This window comes from Lepisosteus platostomus, chromosome 4 (assembly GCF_059453375.1).
Source record: "Lepisosteus platostomus isolate fLepPlt1 chromosome 4, fLepPlt1.hap1, whole genome shotgun sequence".
Classification (NCBI taxonomy): domain Eukaryota; kingdom Metazoa; phylum Chordata; class Actinopteri; order Semionotiformes; family Lepisosteidae; genus Lepisosteus; species Lepisosteus platostomus.
The window spans coordinates 49,820,147-49,840,949 of NC_142614.1; the positions used below are offsets into that span (position 1 = coordinate 49,820,147).

General features: G+C 36.1%; 1 protein-coding gene across 1 annotated transcript in view; it reads left to right on the forward strand.

Moving 5' to 3' along the window:
• Positions 1-20,803, forward strand: part of ipo11 (importin 11) — a 275,680-nt gene that overhangs the window by 108,889 nt on the left and 145,988 nt on the right. Inside the window, exons 17-21 of the mRNA XM_088629761.1 lie at positions 8,835-8,868; positions 9,382-9,422; positions 10,556-10,672; positions 12,446-12,559; positions 16,241-16,356. Coding sequence (XP_088485887.1) covers positions 8,835-8,868; positions 9,382-9,422; positions 10,556-10,672; positions 12,446-12,559; positions 16,241-16,356 — 422 coding nt within the window. The remainder of the gene's footprint in view (positions 1-8,834; positions 8,869-9,381; positions 9,423-10,555; positions 10,673-12,445; positions 12,560-16,240; positions 16,357-20,803) is intronic.

Below are 20,803 nucleotides of genomic sequence, written 5' to 3' on the forward strand. Positions count from 1 at the left end.
CTTCGCATTTAGCAGGGGGTCTCATTTCATCCTGCACTGCAGTGTCTATCAGGATGTCACAGGGCTGCCATTGTGTGCCTGTGGCTCCAGTACATTGTAGATCAGGTGGAGGAGTGAGAAACTAACTCATAGTTCACTTACAAACATCGAAATCTAATGACTAAGTAGGATGGGTCTTGGCTTAGTGTCTCAGTGAAGGGCGACACTGGGACCTTGATCAACATGCTGGGGCATTGGTTTTGGGAAATCTGGTCTAATTCCCTTTCCTGTTCATTCTACAAACTAATGAAAACAATTTAAGGATTTGTATTAAAATTTATTTGTCAACTAAATTAGCGCTCAGTGCTAAAACCATTCCTTATTTAGTGCCCATGGCACTATTAAAGGGTAGTGCAGCCATAACATCTAACGATGTATACTCCATTAATATTCTCCCATGACCATGGGGAACTGGAACAACTGAAGCATGCTTCCATTTGGTGTTTTTCACTTGTCTGCAAACCACTGCAAGTAAAGCCTTGAGGTTGTAATGAATTGACACATTAGCCATTAGGTCTGCTGCAGTCTTTAGATTGTACCATAGGTATGTGACCTAGCTATCACTTCTCCTGCAAGGGAACTTACATAAGCCTTCTTTCCCATAGTACAGCACTCTTCAGGGTAGTTTTAGGATGTACTTATTCTGGTCTGGTCTTTGACAGGGCTGTTTGAATGTAAAAAAAAATATAATTTACTATATAATTGGTGTTTTATTTGGCTAATGCGTTATTGCAAAGTAGTTTCTGAATGCTTAACAACTATTTATAAATATTCTGTCATTAAAATATTCCATATAACATAAGGAGGGCAGAGTGAGTATGGTACAACTTTTAATAGATATTTTTTTAAAGTATGTGATTCTGGGAGAATCCTGATGTTATCGCTTTTTTGACAGTCACCCTCATCCCGCCAGATCTAAATTTAAACTCTCTTAAAAATCAGTTTTCGTACCAGAGTGTGTGTTTTTTTTCCTTTCACTCTGTCACCGACGAGTCAGTTCACATGAACTGCCTTCCTTCCTTTGCTGCTTTGAGAACCTGTCAGAAAAGAGAAAGTTTCCACTTTATCTCAAGTTTTCTGGATTTAATGGAAAATAAGACCCAAGCTGCTTTGAACCACAGTCTATGAAAATGCATCCGGAATATATTTTGTGAATGAGAGGGCTTTAGTTTAAAAAAAGTTCTGGATGTGCATAGTGAAAACATGCAGATGTAATACTTTTATCAGTTGTGAAAATGCAATGATGCATATTATTTGAAGCTACCCACCAAGTTAAATCTTTGGTGGTGTAAGTACAGTGTAAGGTACGATTTATTTTTATTGGTGAGTGTAATGTGAATTGTACAAATATTTAATGTGACAAAAATGTGTCCTTGTATAGATTGTATCTTGTGGATTTAGGTTTTATAAGACTTATGTTGCTGTTCCACATGGCATTGGCCTACATCTTGTTTTGTAAACTTGTTGAATATACATAATTATTGATGTAAATTAAGTTTGTGTATTCTAAGTCACCCTGGATAAGGGCTTCTGCTGAATAACTAACATCCATGAACTTCTGTATTTTGTTACATAATTCCTTTTTATAAATTACACTTGGAATATATGTGTAGTAAGTGAAGTTTATAAAGGGTTTAAAGCTTAATATGAAATTAGAAAGTCTCTGATTTAGGCTGAAAATTAACATTTCTTATTTTTACTTCAGAAACTTCACTTTGAAGTGTTTGCTAGTCCGTTCTTTTTTTACCTGTAGTATTTGTCTAAAGATGAAGTCTGTAACTTAATTATTTTAATTATTATTGCAAAACAGTATTTAACTTGTGTTCACCTCAGTAAAAGACAAAAAGCTTCTGTGTTGCAACTTCAGTTTCAGTGAGTGGCCAGGTTTTAATGCCAACACTGGGCATTGCAACTGCTGTGTAATAATACTTACAGACCAGGCTGTTCAATGGCATCATGCAGTGATTTTTGATCTTTTGATGCTCAGTCTCTTGAACATAGTCAAAGCAGTTGAGTGTCATGTTGATGAGTGCATTGTATAGAGATACTCTAAAGAACTATGACAGCTACCTGAGGGTAAGTCAAGTAAAAATAAATAGCAGACATGTATTCCATTTCATAGGACTGTTTATGCTTCTCCCAGAGCAAGTGTTGTGCTCAGGGCAGTGACCTTTGTATACTGCCGCTCATCTCAATTTCTGACATTTCACTAGTAAAAGTAACATTTTATTTCTTGAATCTCATACTGAGTTTGTTGAGGAATAATTGCCATGTATTCACACGTATTTAACTTCCAAAGTGACTCATCCCCTTGATTAACTAAAAGAGTTTGTGTTGGGAAGTGTAGGGGTGTCAACTCTGGTGTCAATTCAGTTGATGAATCAGTTGTTCACGTCTCTGCCTGGCTTGTCACAGTATGTATCTGCAGCAGTAGAATAAGCACAATATATAATTGCACGTATTTCAATTGGCAATTTGACAAAGCCTTCGGAACCTTCTAGCATGTTCTGGAAGTCATCTTGTTTGTGATTCAGACTGAACACAGAAACAAAATACTTGAGTACCATGCTTTCATGGGTAAAGACTTAACAGACTCCTGTTTTCATCAAGAAGCCTGGATCTACAGGGGAAGACAGCATCCAAAAAAGAAAAAAAAAATTGGAATGTAGCTGTTACACGTCTACTAAGTTCACAGCTGTCTTTGAAAGATGTGGCTACTTGTTTTTTTTATGAATAATTTTGAGTGCAGTGGTTATGAATGATTTATATGGAGATCAGAACTGTATTCATATTTTCCATATTTTGGGAAGCATAGAATTAAGTCAGTGTACTATAGTCATGAGGCTATACCAACCAGTTTTACTGTTCATTGAATATGTCTTAATTTTCTAGTAAATTCTTCTTGGCCGATGAATTTTCTGTTGCTAGACTGGCTCTTGAGGTAGAATTTCATTACTGTAACAGGATGTGTGACTTGAGTGATACAGTGTTATGGGCAGCAGAAAGAACAATTATGCAGCAGGTGTTATGAGACTAATGTCTAATCCATAAAAAGTTTTTTTTTACAGGAATTTTTAAGATTTTTTTTCTTCTACATTGTTTTTGCAATGCTAGCTGCTTGGTGCTTGTGGTGCTCAGTATTTGACATGTTTGCACTGTTCTTGGTTTTTTAAAACTTTTTAGCTGACACTTCAAGAAAAGTAGTAAGACCTGAACTCTTTAAATCTTGACATTTGAGTGCCATTTATCATAAAAGTAATACTGTGGTTGATAGAACTGTAGTTGTGAAACAACTTTTGTTCATGTAGGAAAATGGAAGCCTCCCTTTATATCTATACAATTGCCGGTATTGATGCAATTCAAAATCTAAGTTGTTTCATTGAAGTGAAACATGAACTTTCTATAATCACTAATTGATTTTGTACATTTAATATAATTTCTCTCTCAAGTGTACTCTTTATGACCGTATTTAAAACTAAATTAATTTCAAATTTATCTAAATCTAACTTATAATAACATCTATTGTGTTTAATCGAGTTATAGAGCTGGCTTCATTATTATGGATTAGGGACAATTGAGTTAGAATATTTATATGCCTCCAGGCTACACTCTATTACTGCTGTGGAGGGAAGGAATATTAAAATGAAAGCCCTCTTTTTTGTACAACTTCCCTCAGATTCCCTAATTTTAAACTTATGTCTCTTGATATGTGTTAAGCAATGTAAAGTCTGCAGCAATATAATAGAAAATTGTTTATTTCCACTTACAGTGTAGTTTCATTTTGTTTTACAACAGAAAAATGAGTGTTATAACAACTGGTTGGAAAAAAAGGTATTAACAAAAAAGATTGTATTATATTGTTATTCTGGGTAACCTGAAGAGCTACAGTACTGAGTTTCTGAGGTTTAGCATATTTTGTCAATGTTTTTTGTGATCAGGAAAATTAAAAAAAATCCTATTAAAATGTAACAATGGAAGTTTGTTGGAACTCATTGTAGCAAGTCTCTGCTCGTCACTGGTGTGAGCACCATAACAACCCATAAACAAGCCATTCGTGCTTTCCCAGTTATGCAAATTTAAACTGTGGCGTTTGTGCTAACCTGTTCTGTTGTTTCGCTGCTCTGGAGAGACTATAGTTAGTAAACCAGACAACCATAAGACAGAGACTGTACACCACACTGTATAACCATTCTCAGGAGAACACACACCAGCTACCTGTGAACAATACCGTAGCCATACACACCTGTCTGTAGCCTTAAACCGACAGTATTGGTAACCATGGTTCCCCTCTCAGGGAAAATCTCAGTAACCTGCAGAGACCAGGGCATCTTTCCCCAGGTGACGGATCATCAGGTTTGATTCGCCAGCAACCACCTCTTTGCAACGCAGGGGCTTACACACTGTAGGCTTGCCAAACACCTGAGCCATGGGACAAGGGAACTACACATGAAGGGAGCAGTCTTCTCTTCCATGTTCACCATAGGGTGTGGAAACCCTACAACCCAAATTATTTCTCAGTTTTATAAACTGTTTTAGTCTAGCCCCTTCTGGGGGAGAGCAAACTAACCTTATCTCTCTCCTTTGCTCTTAACTTAATCTTTAACCCAGGATAACCTTGACCTGATTAATCACTGCTAATAGCAGTGAAAACCTCCTTGCCTGATCCTGTTTGGCCAGGGATGGTAACCATTACCCTAACCTGCTCTCCGACACATCCACAGCTGAGCTACACCTACATACTAACCACAGGTGAAGACCAGAGCTCCTGACCTTTGGAGCTAAACCTTGTGCACCCATTTGCCCCGATTTCTCTATCTAACCTGTTGACACAACCATTTCATTCTTGTGGTTAGGCATCGCAACCAACCAAACCCTTACACTGCAACACCCGACCTCTAACACTTATGAAGACTGCATTTTCCCCCTGTCTTATTTACTACAATACACCCTGCATTCATTTAGCGGGAACTTTACCTTCTAGCTTGTGAAAATAATGCATATATTCAGCGAAGGACTGAAATTGCCTGTTTAGTTCAGGCTTGACTGTAATACGTCAGTGCTTATTAATGACTGGACTGACAGCTGGTGGGGTGCATGTGTTTTGTCAATTCTTTTTTTTTAAATGTAGCAGTGTCAACTGAGTAACTAGAATAACCCCAAGAGATTTTTTGTCAAGTGTGCATCTTTGACAAGGTCATGGTATTCATTGGAATATAATGTAATCCTGTTTAGATTCCTCCTGGGAGAAATATATCCTTTCTAAAATACACTGAGCTTGCTTTTGTCTTATTTACCCATTTGCAGAAATGTATGGATTTGTACCTTTTTTCTTTCCCAAAAAGAAGTAAATAAAATTAATGCTGCTGAAACTGTAGATCCGCTGATGTATGATAGACCATTGGAGTTAGCCCGGTGTCTAAAAGGAAAGGTATAGTAAGTTTCAGTACACAAGAATCAAGAATTATTTAAAATAAATGTGTCTGTCGTCTTATTTCTGCGCTCTTATCACTGCCTGCTCTTGAGAATGTGGATAGCGGTCGACCTCTTTTTCAGAAATCCCTCTACACATTCAGACTCATTGCCACACAATAATACAGTATAGCCTGGTAAATTAGTTTTCCTTGCAAATGCAATGAAGCAATCAAATATTGGGATAGGTGCAGATTGGATAGGTCAAAATTTAAAGTGTAAAATTATATTAGAGACCAGGGGCATTATTCTTTTTTGGATGCCTGAATATAAATCAAGAGATTTTGGTAAAAGTGGAAATTCTTTTTTATCTGCTTGTATTTTGTACTTATTTCACTCTTATTTTTTACCATACAAACAAAATGCACCCTGTGCTCTGTACAGTGCAGGTATACGATTCTCATGCACTGTAATAATGTACTGAAGAGGTTATATGGAATATTAATGGTGCTTGCTCTTGTTGTCTGAGCTTTTTTTTTTGCCTTTTTTCTTCCTGTTGCTCTGCACCCTACACTGGAAGTTTCAATTAAACCGTTGTGCAAGAACTTCGCTGTGATGATGAGTGCCAGAGCCTGTGAGTTTTATATAGAGCAAGGCTGGCCCACATCAGTCCTGACTGTTTAATGAAGTATTCAAAAAGCTGTCCCTAGTTATCCCTTTCATTGAATTGATTGGATTAATGTGGTGTTAAATTTTTCACACAGTCACATCGGATGTAGGATGATTAAAAAAATAAAACATGTACCAAACTTTGGTGTTACAGTATGTGGTCACTCGGACTCCCTTTATATAGCATTAGGACCCACACGAAGCTCCGATAACGTTTAGTGGCAAAAACATGCAAACATGCTCAAAATCTGAAAGAGGGCAAACGTTTTATTCACAGAACTTTATAAACTTTATTGTTAATTCAGTGTTCAGAAAAATCAATAGGTTAGAAGGCACTGTATGCCGAACTCCTATGATTAAACTTCAATAGAACAGTCCAATCCGTTTGAAGTAGTATTTAAAATCTGAAGACTTGTACTATCATAGTCACTGGAGCTGTTTATCAGTACAATAATTTCACAAGTCAATCCAGTCAACTGCCACATGTTGTGACAATGCCAGCCTGAGCCATCTAATTACCCTCAGAGGAGTGGCGAATACTGTAGAGAGATTAACAGTTTAACAGCTCCTTTCCCTTACATGGAATTCCACTTGCTGGGGGTACTGAAACTGCTCTTCTCAATTATCAGGCAGCCACACCTCAGGGCCTGGGCCTTCAACATTCAACATGGTGGGACTCCCAAGGAGATTTAGGAGTTTCATAATGCTAAAATTAACAAAACAAATCACAGCTGCTTTGTTGTTGTTCCATTGGCACATGACAAATGTTAAGTAAAATAAATAAATTCTGGTTGAAAATGTTGCAAAAAAAAACATTCTAGCCGTTTGCATTTTTTATTCACGTTTGACATCTCCAATTTGGCGAATCAGGTACATAACTTAAAAAGGATTTAATTACTATTAAAGACGAAAGCTGTCAGTGTCACATCTGCTTCTAGTTAGCTTCTGCATCTTTTGTTTTCCAAGTAGTCTGCTTAGAGTAACTCACATATCACATGAAAATTCATTCTTCACAAATTTTGTGAATGGTTCTTAATTATTTTAGTGCATTTTTTAAATCAGCTAATACAAGTTCAGTATAGACGGATAACCATGTCCTGATTGTTAAAATAATCCAGAGGTGTTAGTTTTATAAGCTTTGAAAGTATCAGTATCTTCTTTTAAAATGAAATCTTCTAAAGCAGCAACCTTGTTTGCAAGCAAGTATTGCGGTAAGCAAGTATTTGTTATTGTAAAAGGGATTTTTATCAGCCTTTTCATTAAATTACCCTTTTCCATCAAGGTGTTATATTCTTTTTGTAATTGATTTGCTTTTTTATTATATGTGATAACAGCAGGTAAACGTGCACACCATTTTAACACGTCGCTGCTTTTTGCAGTTAAATATGAATAGTTTTTCTGCAGTTGAATAGTAAAAAGAAAGGTGCCTGTATAGCACGCTCTTCTAAGACGAGAAACTTTGTCAAGTTGCTTGAATTGTGTGAAAAGTCTGTACTGATGGATCTAGGACTATAGCAATGCCTGAATAGATTAGCAACTCATATGCATGAAAAGAGACAGGATTAGACACTCATATACATAACAAGGGACTGGCAATGAAAACTAACAAATAAAACAGTGAAATACAAATCCTGCAAGTGCTTACAGTATTTAGATGCACACATTTTAAGTAGCAGTTTTTTTTTCTCAAACATACATGATAGGACTGAGAATATATGAGTAGGTTTAATACCTTTTTTATCCTCGTCTTTGTAAAGGGTATTTACATGTTCACACATCATGTGGATGAGATCAGTAATTCCGATCTATCTAAAACTAGCTAAAACTGGGTGAATATTTTTTCTATCTAAAACATAATTTTAAATTAACATTCAACTATATTAATTAATTGATCTAGTTATTGATAATTATAGCTACTCAGCTCATCATCTCTGCAAAATATACCTTAAATTTATATTTAAAATATGCAGTGGAAAGGGCATCATTGTTGGTTAACATTCCCAGATCTTGGTTTTCATTTCCGCACAGCTTTGAGTCCTAGGCTGTTTTCCTATTTTTTTCCTTTCTAATATGGGGAGATATTTAAATATGACATATAAGACATAATATCCATACTGCTAGTTTATATAAATCCATATTTTAGGGATTATTATTGGAAATCTAAGTGCCTTGATGTTAGCAGTTTGTTGGATGCAATGTGTTTAATCCATAGTAGCGCATGGGTCTTTCCTAGCTCACCTGCTGACATGGGACAAGGGTCTGCAGGAAGAGATTTGCAACTTTTTATTGGACCTTTCATGCCCTGTTTTAGTCTTCTTGTCCTGTTACAATTGAAATGTATTTAGCTTTTGAAAGAACAGATTGCAGGCTTAAAGAAGTCAGAAAGCTTTATCAAAACCAACAGTTATTGGGGAGTTGGGAGAATCATGGCGCCTCATGCTTCATTGCAAATTGAAGTCACTCAGGATGGTGTCACACTGCACTTCTAGGGCAGCATTACTCTTGGACATTAGCGACGGGTGCTATTTGCCAAGCATTAACCATCTGTTTGCTTGGCAGGAAGAAGTGGTTGGCCTCATATTATGCCTTCATTTAATGCCTTCTCTACTAAAACTCTTTCCTATCCTCAATTATATTATAATATTAATATATTATTATTAATATATTATAACAGGAAAAGCAAAATGTGTTTTAAATGACGTTTGTTTGTTTTACAGGTCCGCATTGAGACTGCTACAACACTGAAGCTTGATATCCTTTCTACTTGTGTTTTCAAAGTAGACTAGTTAATAAAAGAAAGAAAATGCTTCTCTGCATTTTCCCCGAGTGTACTGCTGTAATAATACTGTAAGGTTGAGACTTGAGAGCTGTAAATTATGAAAACGGATTTCGTATGTGGTGATGTTGCCTTTATTCTTAATTATGTACATATACTGTAGAATTAGTTTATCATGTCTTACACCATCGACTGTTACTACTATGTCTTACAAAATAAGCATGATGGTTTTCTTTCAACTATTTCACATGTAAGGTGTTGCAAACATCATAGCAGGTTTAGAACTAGACAATACACACCAGAGAGTTGTCAAGTGAATGTCAACCCAGATGGGCTTAATTATGAATGAATACTTCATAACCATGTATATGTAAATGAAACGATTGGATGTAGTGTACATTGTACAGGGATTAATTAGGATGGCTCTGTCCTCTGTGCTGGCTGGCTGTTTTGCAAATCTGAGTATAAATGCCTTAACCTCGGATTACCTGTTGATGACTTTGAATTTAGAACGGAACAGTTTTTACCGGTGAGTGTAAGCATCTAACATAAAATTTTAGGTAGACGTGAATAAGTAAAAAAAAAAAGTAATTTCTTTATTTAAAAATTGTAAAGAATTTCTTTTATTAATCAGATCTGCTTTGCTCTTCCAAAACCCAAAAGAGTACTTCTCTATATTAATGGACCATTTATAAAAATAACCTTTAAAGAATCTGTAGCTAACATTTTATTGAACCTACGTTTGCTTATATGATCTGCAGTAACACATTTCTAAGAACTAAAGCTTAGAAACCATAGGGAGAAATAATCTCAAAAGTATGCTTATGGCAGAACAAGACTGATGAATAATTAAGGTTTATTCCTGCACCACAGGAGCATATGGAACATAAGATTGAGAGGGGTAATTTGGACTATCTGGCCTGTTTGGTTGCTGGAAGCTAAATAATCTGAGCAGCTTGTCTTGGCATTTCTTGAAAAAAGCTTTGCTATCGACTTCGACAACATGGCTGGGTAGCTTGTTCCCAATTCCCACAATCCTTTGTGTCAAATGCCTCATGTATTCAGTTTTAAATACACCTTCCTTACAGTTTCTGATTGTGTCCTTTCATTCATGTTTTAGTGTTGAATCTGAAGAAATCCACTGGTTTGACTTTATTGCCTGTGAGGACTTTGTGTACATTAATTAGGTTTCCTCATATCCCTCTGTTCAAGACTACAAAGATTCAGTTTTAGCTTGTTAGGACATTCCTTTGAGTTTGGGAATGTGACCGTCGGCTCTTCATTGGACTGATTACAGAGGAGAAATATATTTTTTGTATGGTGACTAAAATTGTACACAACATTCTTCATTTTCTCACCAGTGCATTGTACAATTATAACATAATATCCCCTAATTTAAATTCTGTACTTTTAACTATATTTTAACAGTGTTTGCTTTTTTGCATTGCTTCCCCACATTGTCTAGAAGAAATAAATAGTCAGCATAAACACCTATGTCTTGAAAGGTGCCTGCAGATAGCATTTGTAATTTAATTTTATATGAATTAAATATGTCTGTTAATCAGTCTGTCTCTCTCTGTCTGCTCAATTTTGCTTTGAATATCTCTGATTTCATTCTTACCATTTAAAATTTCATCACAGCTTATGTTTCCTAATTTGTAGTACCTGGAGTCCATTTTCAGCCTGCTTTTCCAGCTGCTTCAGCAAGTGACAGAATGTGACACCAAAATGCAAGTCCTCCATGTGATTTCCTGTGTCATTGAAAGAGTCAACATGCAGGTAGGTAGTGCTGTAGACAGAAGGCATTTATGAGGTGAAGTGGTTAGGTCTCTGGAGCAGGAAGGTTATGAGTTCAATTTCAAGGCAGTACACAGCTTTTTGTACTGTGAAAACAATGTACTTCACGTAGAGTACTCCTGCAAAATCCCTATTTTTGCATTTGTGTAAAATACCCACTGCAATGGTAACTAGATTATAGAAAAATAATGCCTATTGCATCAAACAAAGCAATTTTTTAATCTCACCTAGAAGTAATTTTATGTTTCTTCTGATTGTGAGTTGTAAGAAGCTGTCTATGGCAACAGTGTATGATGAAAGATATTTCTTGTTAAAACCTTGTTTTACCCCTTTTATACAGACCTTATAGAGCTATCAGGGTTTTTAGTGAATGCAGGTTTAAAGAGGAGCCCATTCTCCCTCTCATTTGTAACATATCTTATGTTCTTTTTAAGTTCAAGGTAAGTGGTGCTACCTATGTGAGGTGTTCATGTCCTAGCAGAAATAAAAAATGTAAATCAAATAAAAATTCTGACATAATCTATTTTAAATCCAGTACAGTCAATTTCTGGAGCTTTGGTTTATTTGAACATTAAACACAAACATCTGATTCTTATCATCTAAATCGGTGTTTTTGTTCCAGGTATATCCCTTGTTGAAATGTTGAATTCCACTAATAAATTCTGTTGAACCTCACCTTAAGGAAGCTTTGAAGAAAATGTTGACAAAATTACAATGACAAAAAATATATTTGACATAACTTTTTGGTCTGTAGTGTGAGCAGTGTAGAAAGTCTGAGCTTGTAATTACTGTATATTTGTCAGTACGGTTTTGTGGGTGTCTCAGCAATAATAAAATCAGGTGTCCTGAAGGAACAGTTCACTGACCTCGCCCTATTTGGTCTCAGGTCGGCATACTCAGTACTTTGAAACATCAGAACTAACAAATCATTTCACTACCCAGTGAAAACAAATGTAAATGGAAATAATGAATTCTAGACACCATTTCTATTGGTATTAATATAGCAATTGTTTGTATCAATTTGTGCAGTTCAGCTTTCAGTTTTTTTTATTCTTGTGAAGTGAAACTAATATAGAAATTTGAACACCAATCATATTTAATTATGATGTTTTTGTTGTTGGAGAATTGATGGTATTGTGGATGTTAATTTCGGACAATTCTCCAAAATCTGCCCTTAATTTGATTCTTGTCTTATCAATGATAAGTCTTATCAATGTATTTGATACATTTTTGAAAACTGCCTTACTTTTCTAATTGTTTGCAATTCTTTTTGCACAAGAATACAAGGACAGTTTGGTTGTGGTTAGAGAACAGTTAAGATGTGAATGTAGAATGATATAAGTTTTATTGGATTTTTTCTGTGATGAAACTCCTTATTAATCCTGTGGAATTTTGCTTATCTCTGAACCTTTAGCTTATCTCAAGGCTGTAAGGGAGGGCAGGTGTATAACCACAACTTCTCTTAATAGCTTATTGTTCTGAACATGATCTTAACCATACACCCTGACAAAGTCTTTGTAACCAAGGAAATCTTGATGTTACCGGGCTGTATAAAGGTAGCTGCTTGCTTTGTATTCTCTGAACATCCCTACTTTTGAGGTGTTCCTTGTAGGCATACAATAAAGCCTATCTGTTTTCACTGTCATCCCGGAGCAAGAACTCTTCTGTTACAACATCTGTAATCAAATAAAATGGTTGGTTTCTGATTCACTTTTGGCTTATGTGCAGTTTATGTGTCATCATTGTGTTTTCTAGATCAGGCCCTATGTGGGATGTTTGGTGCAGTATCTGCCCCTTCTTTGGAAGCAGTCAGAAGAACACAACATGCTGCGATGTGCCATCCTCACTACGCTTGTTCATCTGGTTCAGGTACAAGTCTTTATCACGCATACTGACATAGAGTGGACCTGGACTAAAAGGACAAACCTATTGTCATTTATTCAGCCACCACAAGAGCCTATTTGGATGACTGTTTCTGATTGTTGCAATCGTGTGTGCTACATATGCGTAAAGACAAAAACTGTTTTTCCTTTTTACTTAGGGTAAACATAAAACTGAATAATTATCTTTAAAGAGCAGATGACATGTAAATGGATAAAGAAAGCAGAACTGAAGTTTTTCCTCTTGCTTGACTTTTTTTTTAACTGTATATGACATTCCAGATGACTAAATATCTGATGTAAAACTGAAATGAATTTGTAATTCATATTAAGATAATCTAGGTATGTAGAACTTGGAAGCATGTGAAATTTCCTGACGAAAAAATGTGTTGAATGCTAATAAAGCAGGACTTACTGTTCATTCGTGGTCCTGTGAGGGACAGTGTGTTTACAGGTTTTCTTGGTTTCTTTAAAGACCTAGTCTTTTCAAAGGCAAGTAGATGAAGAGTTGTGTGTCATTTGCACAGTATTTACTTAAATGCTTTTATGTGCCATTAGGGAATTATGTGTAGGACTTTTATTCCCTCTAATTTTCACACTTTGTTGTTTTTAACCTTGTTTAACCTTAATGTAAAAAATATTGCTGAAATAAATGCCTGGGAAGTCCCCTTGTCAGTGCTTTAATAGTAGGCAGTTATGACACCATATGTTTCTGCTCACTGGAAAGCTGGTCACAAGTATACCAATAAGTGGAATGATAATGGAAATATCACATTGCAAAGATGTCAAAGCAGATGAAAGTGAACTGTAGCTAAGGGTCTTTAACGTATTGATAGTATTTCTGACATTCTGCTATTCAAGTTTATTTTTTTAATCTTCCTTTTTCAATCCTGATTCTATTATACTTTAAGCAGCAAAAGTGCTGTCTCTTGATTAACATTTCTTCTGGAGTCTTTTCAGAAAGGTTCATCTGATTTCAAGGACCTTAAAATCACTTGTCACTCATGCAAATAGTTACGGGTGTTCAGCTGTTTTTTTGTAATCAGCATGAGATGTTTGAATAATTATTTTTAGCTAGCTAGTCTTTTCAGCCAGGAGAAAGTGAAGACAGTGCTGAACATGTATGAAGTTCATATACTGGGAGGTATTAAAAGTGCAGTAAATGCTATTGGTTCCAATGCTCATCTGTTGCATTTTTAACACCTCATTTATATATGTCTGTCATACAAATGTTTTGTTTTGTGAATAATGAAGAGTATAACTCTCAGGACATGAGAATATAGAAAATGCAGCTGTTTTAGAGGCAGTATAACTGGATTTCATCCACTAAGCTTCACTTATGAAGAGATTACTATTCAGCCAACTGCCTCCAAATCTGACAGCTTTACAATACTTTGGAGCTACTTCAGCCCTGCTAACTACAGAATGCAAGAGGGACTAAATATGTTACTTGTTTACCTGAATTTGGACTAAAGCTGTATTTATTTTGGTGGTCTTTCTCTGGCCTATCTCTTGACACCCAAGAATGCTATCCGCCTGGGTCTCATTACTTCTTCATTCGTCCTTTCGCAAGTCATAAGTTTGTACCACCTAGTTCAATTTAAATCTCTGTCTCTTGCACCACCACAATATCAAGTGCAGGTATTTTTGTCAGAAACCAGTCAAAAGCATTTAAATAAACACAATTACAGGTACAGTAGGTCTTCTGTTTTCCTCTGTTACAAATGGTGTTTGTTTTGGGTGCTTTGGGGGCTTTAGCAGATTCCTTTAAGTCAGTTTGTTTGCTGTATACTATAGTAATAAACTTGTTTTCTGCATACAGCTCCCTTCCCTTTTCAGTTTTATCTTTGGAGTAATGACGTGCATAAAAAAATATTTCTGTGTCTGTTAAATATGTGTTAATTTTTGTATTTAGAGACTTCTCATTTCAACATATTTCTCATAAAAGTAAATTATATTTAATAATAAAATTATCCTAAGAATACAATGACAATTTTTTACACGTTTTCATGGTTTAAACCAAAACCAGAAAACCTATTATTAATATTGCCACCATTTCCATGATTTTCTGCTCACGTCATTTTGGTTACAATTTTAAATGTAAATCATTGGATACATGTGTTGGAAACTCTAAATAAAATTATTTAAGAGCAAGGTTAAAATTCAGAGATGTTTTAAAGATTGATACTGTTCTTATTTTTTTAACTCAAAATACAAAACTGACAATTAGTTGAAAGGTGGGGAAGAGACTGTAGAAGAGGCGAGGTTTAATTGGCTATAACAATCAGAAATTATAACAGTAAAAGTTGAGACTACTTGTCGACTTTTAACCAATCATTAATATTCTCAGACACAAGTAAATATGAATTTACTATCGTGAAATAAGCATCAAACAAGCTTTCGGAATAATAGTTCAACTCTCCAGAAGAACTATAATGTGAATAATGAAGATTTATACTCAAAAGTTCCATTGTCCAAATGTCCTTGATGAGTTTAAACTTCATGCTGGTGATACAGAGCTTTGTGGATTTGTCAATGGCAGCTTGCATTCCTCTGTGAAAGCTTTTGCCTGGCATTGCCAAGCAGCGTGAGCTGGCCTCAGACAGCTTTGCTTAAGTAGCTCCCTGCTGATGTCGGTCTTTAAAAGCAGTCTGTCCTCTTGGAACCAGGCTGCAAGGCAGACAAAAGGAGTGCTCAGTTCATCCTGGCTATAGCTTTGTTCAGAATATGCTTGGATTTTCCGACTGTCAACAAAAAGGAGTCCAACTGTCTAATTTCTTTGCTCAGGGAAAGATAACAGTAGGTTTATGAACAAAGATTTCTTCTTTTCACAGAGAATATCTTGGACAGAATTCTGTACTTTGCTGACTCACTGTCTCTGGCACGTATCTTGGAGAAAATTTTAAGTCCTGACTCGAACCACTTGCAGTCAAGTGTTTGAAAAGTCAGTGTGCCGGTTTAGATGGAGAGAGATTAGAATCCAGTAGTCAACCAGTGAAAATGATCTAGGTTTCGGTGCAAGATCACAAGTTGGTGATTGGCTGAGTTTATATCAGGTTTGATTCTGGTACCCACCTTACACAGACCCTCAATTGGTGGATCTTCTTTGTGAAACCAGGTGCTTATGGTTCTCTGCTAGACATCCAGATACCAGCAGTGAACATCCATCCCAAAACAAAGACCACTAGGTCATTCTGTGGCTGAGATCACAAACGGGGCCTCTTGAGCTACATTCCTTGGCTATAATAGAGCCAGGCACCAGACTGCTGATACAGCCAGGCACACAAAGATGAAAGATTTCAAATAATAACACTTAATTCTAACTCAAATAATAGGCTTTTCCATACACAACTATAAATATTAGTTAAAGGTTGAATGGCATCTATATTTTTGATTGTACTTTTTGCTTAGGTATTCAAAACAGTTCAGTTTGAAATATTTACAGTTACCCTCATTGGATGTCTTGCCAATTAAATTGCGTCCTGTTTAGTTAATGGGATGATTCTTTCTGATGATGTACCATGAAATATAGTAAGCACAATGCAGATAAAAGTGAAATAACAGTAAACAAAATTCTACTGAAAACAGTGACAATAAGAAGATTATTTTCCCTTAAGATTATATAACCATTTTTGAGTTTTTTAGTATTTTATTTTTTCCTCTTTCATAGGGGCTAGGAGCTGAAAGCAAGAACCTTTATCCATTCCTATTGCCGGTAATCCAGTTAAGCACGGATGTCTCACAGCCACCTCATGTCTACCTGCTGGAGGATGGGTTAGAACTGTGGTATGTCATCTGTTTTGCTCCTTCTGATTTTTCATCCTCCAGAAGATATTGCAACAAACCATAATTGTATTGATATAATACTTTATATTCTATTAAAATAATGATTGTCACTCTTAACCCTCTTTTGTACAGTTTTGTTAATTTCACACTAGGCTGTTTTATTTTATTGTTGTTCCAGTAGTATTATATATGATGAAGATAGTTGAATGCTTAAGTATTATCCATTTGTTTCATAGTTTGAGGTATGAGATCCTTTATATAACATTTGACTTTTTTAAGTGAGATAGCAACCCTTTCTAAGTGGGAAAAATGTATCAGTGGAAGAATAATTAGAGCAAGGAAAGGTCCTTTTGCTGTTGAGAGCTTTTTCATGTTATGCTATTTAAGTAATGTTAACACAGAATTAATCAGGTTCTTAAATGGATTCATGAAGTATTTAATACATTCGCTAGTCCATGCATGTTTTTTTTCTCAAATGAATACTATATCTACTTCTAACTTTCCATTTAAATTCCTATATTCCCCACTGTTGAAGTTATTTTAAAATATCATTTTTTCCTCTTTGAAGATCCTGAACAGCAGAATCGCCTCGCTCCCACATCGTTCATTAGTTTAGACTAAGAAAACTAAGATTCCTCAAAATATCATAACTCCCTTTACCGGTCTGCTGAGGAATCTGTCGGTGGACTAGAAATGAATACAGCTTAACTTTACAAATTAATTATGGTACAGTACCTCCTGAGTTTACTCATTTCTCATTTTTTTTCTATACCTTTTACTTGCTTTTATGTAATTCTCATATGATCCAAAACCTGAATCCAATTCAGGCTTATTCTGGATTCTGCTGGGTTTTGTTCTGTTCTATAACTCATTTATATTTCTGCTTCTGATGTTACATTTTACTGATATAAAGTTTTGTGTTCTATAAATCTGGCCATTCCATTAGAGCAATTAGGTTGGCTTTAATTTTTATGGTACCATCACAAATATTGGCTGCCAACCAGGTCTTCTGTGTGAGTGGAAATTTGAAGAGAGTGCTGTTTATCTTGTGATCTGTGTTATTTATTGCAGTTGAGAGGTTGGAGGCATGCAAACAGAAACCAGATTAAATTATCCCAACTTCAAGATTAGTCTTGACTTTTACATTTTTCATCCATAGGTTCTTGCAAGTCCTCACTTTTCAGAAACCTTGTTTGGAATTACAAGACATTACTTAGACATTGGCTTTGTGAAAACCATTTTCTTCAGTTTCATCAAGCTTTTGAGAAATAATTAATATGATTTAACATGACAAAACTAATCTTTACTATAATCACAGTTGTATTGTCTTTGAAAAGAGATATGGCATGATGAAAGACTCTAAAATGCCTTGTCATCCCACTTACACATTTGTACTGTGTAGGTCTTTGCAATTTTTTATAGTCTTAGTGATGAAAGTTGCCAGTTTAATAAAGTAGGTTACCATGGTTACTAAAAGCATGACTTCTCTTCTTTGAAAAATTGGACTTTACAGTAATTTTATGAGCATCTGTGCACATTTGGAAGGTCTTTTTTGTAACTTTGTACAAGATGCAAGTATTTAAGAAGAAAAATATTAAATACAGAAATTGATACCTGTTGAAGTGAAAATGATTTTCTTTATTGAAAGCCAAAAAAACCCAACAGAATTATAATGGGATGTGGTGGACAAAATGCCCATTGACCATGACATTAACATGTTAAAGATTAGTATTAAATGTAATATATCAAATATACTGAATGTATAATATGCACAAGCAAATAAAAATATCTTCATGCCGGTGCTTTAATTTGTATATGACTGTTGCTAGTACATTCAGGTATTTCTGACAATAAGAAAAGCAATAACCCCAGTGCCTCCCAAGTAACTCAGCCAGTAGAGGCAGCTCTTTAGTAGCAGGTTGGAGCCTATAGTTCACAGATCAGTGGTCTGAATCTGGGCTTATCATTAGCTGTTGGAACTGTAATTCCCAAGACTGAGCACTACTGGGACTGGATGGATTCAAGTCCACCAGAGTATCTTGGCTTGCTGTGCAGTTGGTGCCCTTGTGGCTTGCAAGCATTGCAGTCCTGTCAGTGAGAGTGGTGTCTGCTTTGGCTCTGCTATAAGCTTTGTATGCTGGCAGATGTCCCAACTGCTTTTCTGAGTGTGCATGTGTGCTAGCTGTTTTTCTCCTGTGCTGATAAAACGGTTGTAGAAGTGAAGAGAAATGAAACAAGATTCTGAAACTAAAATTATGGAAAGAAAACTGTGGAGTAAATCCAAGGTATTTTGATGAATAAGAATGTTCCATTTACTATTGCAGATCCAGTTGAAGGAAAATATAACACAACATTCTAGTTATTTACTATTATTAATTCAGGTACGGGTAGTTGACAAAAAATGGAAGCACCTGTATTCATAAGAGACACTATGTAAATTGAAAGCAAGGTCTTCCATACAGATGTGGCTCATGCTTATATTTAGTAAATAACTTCCTAGCATGATATATAAAAATGCTGGACAGACCTTTACTCCTAATAATAATAATTAATAATTCCTTATGCTTATATAGCACTTTTGGGACACTCCACTCAAAGAGTTGTACACCACCACCAATGTGTAGCCCCACCTGGTTGATGCAACGGCAGCCATAGTGCTCCAGTACTCTCACCACACACCAGCTATCATTGGGGAGGAGAATGGAGTGATGAAGCCAGTTTACAAATGGGGATTATTAGGAGACCATGATTAGTAAAGGCCAATGGGAAATTTGTCCAGGAATCCTGGTTAACACCCCTACTCTTTTCAAGAAACGCCCTGGGATTTTTAATGACCACAGAGAGTCAGGACCTTGGTTTTACGTCTCATCCGAAGGATGGGGCCGTTTTACAGTATATAGCCATTTTACTCCAATGCAGGTACTGGCCAGGCTCACACCTGCTTAGTTTCAGTGGGTTGGCAGTTGTGAGTTGCAGGGTGATATTATCCCTGACTCCTGGAATTAAGGCTAGCATGGCTGCGAGAGAAGACCTCAGTGACTTTGAAAGAGCAAAGCCATGACCAAGACAGCTCATCTTTCTGATGGTTCACGAGCAGTGGTATCTAAGGTGATGTCAGCATGGGACTTGGAGGGGGAAACATCACCAGCAATGGGCAACAGCTGGAGGAAGCTTATACTACAAGATGATGATATCTGTGCATTAATCTGAAGTGCAAGGCAAAACAGCCTCTCAACTGCAGATCAAATGATTGCATATTTCAATCTGGGAAATGAGCCATCTGCTTACAGCTCCACAGACTAGGAAATGATGGTTGGTTAGCAGAGCACAAGCATCTCATTACCCCTAGCAGTGCTCGTTTGTGAGTCCAGTAGAAGCAGTGCAAAGAGCACAGTGTAGGAGATGGGGTGTTTTACTGTAATTTGCTGTAACTATCATACATTGTAACAGTAAATTGCTAGAATACTTAACACCTTTAAGGAATCACCCAAATAACCAAACATAATAATTTAGTCTCACACACGGTTTCTAAATAGATCTAAAAAGATCTGCTGTGAACATGAATGGTTTATCGTTCACTCAGGGATTGAAAGATTAGACTTAATCATTTCATTGTCAAAATATGCACAACTATAATGTGCTACAGTTTAGCGCATGGGTTTTATCAGTCTCATATAACTTAATCACTATTATATTCTCAGACACAAGTAAATTTACATTTACTATCGTGAACTAAACTTTAAACATGCATTTGGAATAATCGTTCACCTCTCAACAGTTATGATGTGAATAATTAAATCAAGTTTTATACTCCAAGATCCATTGTCCAAGTGTCCTTGATGAGTTTAAACTTCGCACAGGTGAAAGCTGGGGTACTGTGCCAGCTTCTTGGTACTGGGAGGAAAAAGAGTTTTTTTGGCATTGCCTAGTACTTGCATCGGCCACGGGCAGCTCTGCCAAAGTCGTGGCTTGCTTATTTTGGTCTTTTAAACAGTCTATACACAGTTTGTCTTATTGAGGCTCACAAGGTAAACAAAAGGGGGAACTTAGTTTAGTCCATGCTATAGCTTTTTGTTCAGAACATTCTGGATATACTTGAAGTTGACAAAAGAGTCTTACTGTCTAATTTCGTTAATCAGATGAAAATAAGTGGGGTCCCAAACACAGGATTTCTTCTGTTTCAGAGAGAATATCTTGGACAGAATTCTGCACTTTACTTACTCACTCTTTCGGCCTGGCTTCTTTGAGAAAAGTTTAAGTCCTGACTTGGACTGCTTGGAGAGATTGATTGAGCTTGAGTTTAGCGGAGAGAAAGGACTTGTGTTCCAGTTTACCTGTATATGGGGCTACATCACCAGTAGGTGCTAGGCTGAGATGCTGTGAGGTTTGGTTCTGGTACCTGTCTTACAGATCACTTATTGGTTGATCTTTCTTTGGGTGATGGTCC